The sequence below is a fragment of the Silene latifolia genome, chromosome Y (genome assembly GCF_048544455.1).
Source record: "Silene latifolia isolate original U9 population chromosome Y, ASM4854445v1, whole genome shotgun sequence".
In the NCBI taxonomy this organism is placed as follows: domain Eukaryota; kingdom Viridiplantae; phylum Streptophyta; class Magnoliopsida; order Caryophyllales; family Caryophyllaceae; genus Silene; species Silene latifolia.
Genome location: NC_133538.1, coordinates 333,910,707 through 333,916,756, shown reverse-complemented (window position 1 = coordinate 333,916,756; position 6,050 = coordinate 333,910,707). Strand labels below are relative to the sequence as shown.

Below are 6,050 nucleotides of genomic sequence, written 5' to 3'. Positions count from 1 at the left end.
TAAATTTGAGTTCGTCTCAAGATTTATGAAGTTAAACAAGTCGTTGTGTGCAAACATGTTGACTACGAGGAAAGAAGTGATTGACTCGCCTATTGGAGGACCCCGCTATCAAAAATAAAAGGTACTTTAAAACATATATTTTTCTGCAACTTTTTTTATTAATGGTCTGATAATATTTGCAATGATATCTAAGTTTGACAAAAGAAATACAAAAGGTGATATTGTTGCTAGTGTCATGTGATATTGTACGTTAATGGGTTTGATATTGTTTTAGAGTAGAAACTGGTATAAAAGCATGATATTGTATATAATCAAGTGTCACATAAAAGAAAGATGTTCTGATTTTTGTTCACTAATTTTTGTTATTGTTGTGGTACATAGTGTGATATTGTTACATACACAGTATGATATTGTTAAATTGATTCTGAAAAATAAGTAGGGCTTTTAAATTTATAAATGTTGCCAGTGACATGTGATATTTTTTTTAAATGATTGTGATATTGTTTCAAATTAGACACCTTTTAAATAAGTGATATTTTCTAGTATTGGGGTGATATTGTCTACAATCAAGTATGATGTTCTGATAGTGGTTCAGAAGGGCACTGATATTATTTAGCGTGGACTGTGATATTATTTAGTGTGGACTGTGATATTTTTTATCAGGATCACCTTTTAAATATGTGATATTGTTTAATTTTGATATTGGTTATCAATGTCACGATTAGTCGACAATTTTTGAACATTGGTGTTAATGTTTTGAGCGGTGAGGTTGTTGCCAAGTTCGGTGATGATCAATACCTTGCAAGACAGGATATATTGTCGTTGCTTCCAACTGTACATGTCAACAACAATGTGATTGAATGTTGTCACTAATTCTGAATCACATTGAGCACCAAACCTGTGAAACAAGTTTATTGTTTTTTGGAATTCGACACATGGTAAGCTGACATTCTGTTTTGATTTATAAATATTCACGCTTTGATTAAAAATATCACTTATTTAAAATGTGATATTGTTGGGGTACATAGTGTGATATTATTGCATACACAAATTGATATTGTTTAATTGATGCTGAAATTAGATAGGGATTTAAAATTGATAAATGTTGCCAGTGACAAGTGATATTGTTTTTAAATGATTGTGATATTGTTTCAAAGTACACACCTTTTAAATAAGTGATATTTTTTAGTATTGGGATGATATTGTCTACAATCAAGTATAATGTTCTGATATTCGTTCATATCCTTACTGATATTATTTACCATGGACTGTGATATTTTTTAGAATGCCTTTGTGATATTGTTTATCGGTCACACTTCAGAAGCGTGATATAGCAAACGTAAAAGTGATATTGTTTATACATATTCACGTTTTGATTAGAATGTAGTAAATCTTAAATGTAAAGGATTTCTTAACTTATATATATATACATATATATACACTACAGGAATCAATAGTAGATGTTACTAAAGGCAAAGAAGCGAAGAGGGAAAAGATATTCGAAGAATGGGACAAATTCATAAGAAGAAACACAGTTCCATGTAACATGGAAGCAGATTTGGTTTTTATTCCGATGGTGTTGCAAGAACACTACTTCTGTGTTTGTGTAAATTTCAAAACCGAGACGATTGAAGTATTAGACAATACAAAGCACGACAACTGGGAGCAGACTGAAATATACAAGGCTGCAGATTCGGTGGTATGGTTTATTGATATTCTTGCTAGTGACATGTCATACAATGCGATATTGTGGCTAGGATAGGTTGAGTGTATGAGTAAATGAATATGATTGTTTGACAAAATAATGCCTAATAGTATAAATAATTATTGTAGGCCTATCACATGAGTGATTTCCTAGCAGGGAAAAATGTTGACATAGCGCATAACGTAATAGATTTTGATGTTGTCAACACGAGTTTCAATTGGCAAAAGAAAGAAGCAAACAATACTGAATCGGGAAACTTCTTAATGATGCACATGATTCGCTATGAGGGGCAGTTGTTTGAAGGCGATTTGCGAGTCAAAAGTGCGAGGCGCTATACAGTTAGAAATAGCGGCTTTACTTTTAGTGACATAAATAACATGAGGACAGCGCTGATTGGGAAAGTTAAAGAATTTACAAGGGGAAAGGAGAGCTTTTAAATAGATTGAAGGAAATGAGGAAGAATAACGAAGATGCAAAAGGCAAGGGCAATAAGATAAAAGCCAAGGATAATGTTGTTGAGAAGGACAATCGTGGAACAAGAAATAACAAAGGCAGAAGGTCCGCCAAAAGAGAAGCCCAATGTTCAAACAAAAGCCAAGGAGGATGCTACTAGAATGCCAACAATTAACACAGAAATACCCATTCTTCGCAAATCTCCAATCAGAAGGTAAAAACCAAAAACCCGACTTTTACATTTCTGATATACAATCATAGCATTACGTTTCTGCTTTTATTTGAAACAGACACAAAGGTAAAAATTTCACATAGAACCATAACATGGCATTTCTGTTTTTACAAGCTACGAATCCAAACAAGATGATGAAGATGATGCGAAACACCCCAATCCAAGTACAAACGATGAAGACAAGCTGCAAACCCTAATAATAGAGGAAGAGGGAGAGGTAGAGGTAGAGGAAGAGGACAAAAGTAAGGCTAGGAATGTAATCTTTGGTAGGACAGACATGTGATATTGTTCCAGGAGTTGTGTGATATTATTGTAGGTACAATGGTAGGAAATAGAACTTTTTTTTTTATCAACTCTTAGTAAACTGTGATATTGTTTCAGGAGTTGGGTGATACTTTGCTTAAGTTGTTGCGATATTAGTTCTCATTAATAATAACAGTGATCAAGGTTCTTAAAATCTTTTTCTCTTTGATATTGTTTTGGTACCCAGTGTGATATTGTTACGTAAACATGATGATATTGTTGTATTTATTCTCTAAAATAAATCAGAGGGTAGGGTTTGAAAATTCCTTTTTAGTTGGATAAGTTGTGATATTATTAAATGAGACAAAATTGTGATATTATTGCACTCTTTGGTTGATATTGTCTAGTATGTCTTGTGATATTTCAAGGGTTTGACAAAGTATAACTTCTTTTTGTTCAACTTCTAGAAAACTGTGATATTCTTTCAAGGGTTGTATGATATTATGTTTTAGTTGTTGTGATATTAATCCTCGGGGGAACAACAACGGTGGCTAAGGATATAAAAATCCTTTTGTTGTTTGATATTGTTGGGGAACATCTTGTCATATTTTTGAGTACACGTGTTGACATTGTTTGAAAATTGTGATATTATTGCACTCAGTGGTTGATATTGTCTAGTATGTCTTTGTGATATTTCAATCATATTTTTGTAATATTGTTTCCTAAAAACATCCAATTGTAGTGGTAATATTTATGAATCTTTGGTGATATTGTTTCACTTGAAATGTGATATTCCTTAGAAGTATTGTACAATATAATACAATAAAATAAAATACGTATACAAGCAAGTGTAATGTTGTGATATTGTTTAACTATTATGATGATATTGTTTTTGTATCAAGTGTGATAAACCTTCAAATGAGGTGGGATAGTTATTAATAATGGCAACAAAACGACATTAGTAATTATGCGGTTTCTATAACGTTGATACCCAAAATGGAAAGAATACAAAATTGATGCCATTTGGAATGACATATAAGAAAAAATTGAATAGTATAAACAATGAAAAGTCGATTCTGAAAAGTTGATGATGTTAAATAAACTTCCTCGGCATGCGAAGCCCTTAGTCACTATCAACAAGTGAAGAAATCGCAAAACAAGCAGACAAAAAACAAAGTGACATAACGCTAGTAAGAAGTTTGACAAAGTATAACTTCTTTTTGATAAACTTTCAGTAAGCTGTGATATTGTTTCAAGGGTTGTATGATATTATGTTTAGTTGTTGTGATATTAATACTCGGGAACAACAACGGTGGCTAAGGATTTAAAAAACCTTTTGTTGTTTGATATTGTTGGGGTACATCTTTTGTGATATTTTTGAATACACGTGTTGATATTGTTTGGTTGATTAAAGAAAATAGTTAGGGATTTAAAATTGATAAATGTTGCCGGTGACAAGTGATATTGTTATTAAATTATTGTGATATTGTTTCAAAGTAGACACCTTTTAATATTGGGATGATATTGTCTACAATCAAGTGTATATTCTGATAGTGGTTAACAAAGTGCGATATTATTTACCATGGAATGTGATATTTTTTAGCGTGGACTCTGATATTGTTTATCAGGGTCACACTTCAAGAATCGTGGTATAGCAAACGTAAAGCGAAATAATAAAAGGTGTAAGACAAATTACTTACATCGGATTCATGATCAAACGAGTGTTGTGATGTATCAACGGCTGGATTAGGGCAATTCCGCTTATCATGATGTGCCATTTGTTTACAATTATTGCAAAATCTTTTCGGCTTTTGTGCCTTTGCAATGAGTGATCTTTCTTGGACATTAACCTCTTGCCAGTACCCTTGTTTTTTGATTGAATAGGAGGTAGTATACGGACCTCAGATGAAGACTTAACCCCAAGGAGCATCTCCAACTCTTGGTGTTTAGTCAATTTTTCAAAGACACTGAGACTTGAAATTTTGTCTAAATGTCTTGATAATGAAGTCAGTTCATTTATGTGTGATTATCGGCAGAGATTTGAGCGGTGTTAATGTTGAGTAGAATTCGGACCAGAACGGTGAAATCGAAGCTTAGTGACATCCGACGAAGTAAAATCATCCAACAATTGACCGTGAGCATCATATAAGGGCATTTTTTTAGTGTTCTTTGTCCACCTACTGAGAATATACTTATCAGGTATCTTTTTGATCCCTTTACCGATAAAATCCGGATGATGTGTTTACATATGTAGCCCTTCCTCTCAAACGACTTGCGGGAACATGTTGCATCAAATGTTGAAGGATTAAATGCGACAGTGTAAGTCTTATTGAAGATAGAATCTTTAACTTCTAGAAACCTTGTATTGCCCTCCCTTGAAGAATCACCAGCACTACATGAGTTTAGAGAATCAACGCACTGCTGTTGGAATTCATAAAAGAGAGCGTGCGTATAAACAGTCGATGCATGAACCTCAAGGCTAAGAAGGGTTTTGGTTTGAGGTAGGCAGTGATCACTATCTCTGTCAAGAGATTTTTTGGTGTAGCGTTGCTGATCCATAGCACTTTGAAAGCGCATCCAAAACTCAACAAGTGTGCCATGAGGATTCTCAAACCGCTTAAAGAATTTTTGCGCTCTCGAGCGTTGCGTTGTTCTTAAAAGACAACCAAGAGGAATATCACGATAATACGCCGGAATCCAACGTTGCCACTTGGAAAACAGATATTGCAACCATGTATTATCTTCCAATTGAAACTCACTGATCAACGAACACCACCTCTCTTCGAAGTCAGAAGGCTCTAACTCTGAATCCCAAACAACGAACTCGGACGAGTGATGAAGTCGATCTCTTTGGTCAATGTCGTGCCTACCTTTTCGGGTAATTTCTTCATAATATGCCACATGAAATAGCAATGGGCGCGATCGTAAAAGCGGCGAGGGGACCGCAATTTTCATAGCAGGACATTGATCGGTAAAAAAGCAATGGGGTTCCTTCCCACCCATACAATCTAAAAATTTTGTGAAAATCCATTTAAAATTTTGGTCATCCTCCCTAGACATAAGCGAAGCGCCAAAAGTGACGGACTTCTTGTGATGATCAACACCAGTAAAGGGAGCAAAGATCATGTCGTACTTATTAGTTGAATAGGTTGGGTCAAAAGTCACCGCCTCACCGTATAGAGCGTAATTACGACGTCTTCTTTGCATCGACCCAAAATACACGAAACAAACACTTATTCTGATCAATATCATAGGCAAAATAAAAACCTTCCAGGGTTTCATGAAGGTGTTCCAACTGGTCTACAAACATTTGAGCATCCTTAAGACCTATAAAACACTTGATTTCCCTTCCAAAATTCTTAAACTCAGTCAAAGAAGCTCCAATATTTTCATAGCCATCAACATATTCCTTGACGG

The 6,050-nt window shown here is 34.4% G+C and overlaps 1 protein-coding gene across 1 annotated transcript; it reads right to left on the bottom strand.

The window, feature by feature from the left end:
• Window positions 1-2,288: 2,288 nt before the first annotated feature.
• LOC141631429 (protein FAR1-RELATED SEQUENCE 9-like) lies at window positions 2,289-5,759 on the bottom strand. The gene is made up of 2 exons (XM_074444100.1): window positions 4,854-5,759; window positions 2,289-2,429 (listed from the first exon to the last, which is right to left on the bottom strand). Exons 1-2 carry the CDS (start codon window positions 5,757-5,759, stop codon window positions 2,289-2,291), a joined length of 1,047 nt encoding a protein of 348 aa, XP_074300201.1.
• Between the last annotated feature and the right edge of the window lie 291 nt (window positions 5,760-6,050).

Excerpts from the sequence above, each read along its gene's own strand:
- LOC141631429 (XM_074444100.1), bottom strand. The coding sequence starts at position 5,759 with ATGATCTTTGCTCCCTTTACTGGTGTTGATCATCACAAGAAGTCCGTC. Across the intron at positions 2,430-4,853 it reads ACATCATCCGGATTTTATCG|AAACGTAATGCTATGATTGT; the intron begins GTAAAGGGATCA and ends AAATAAAAGCAG.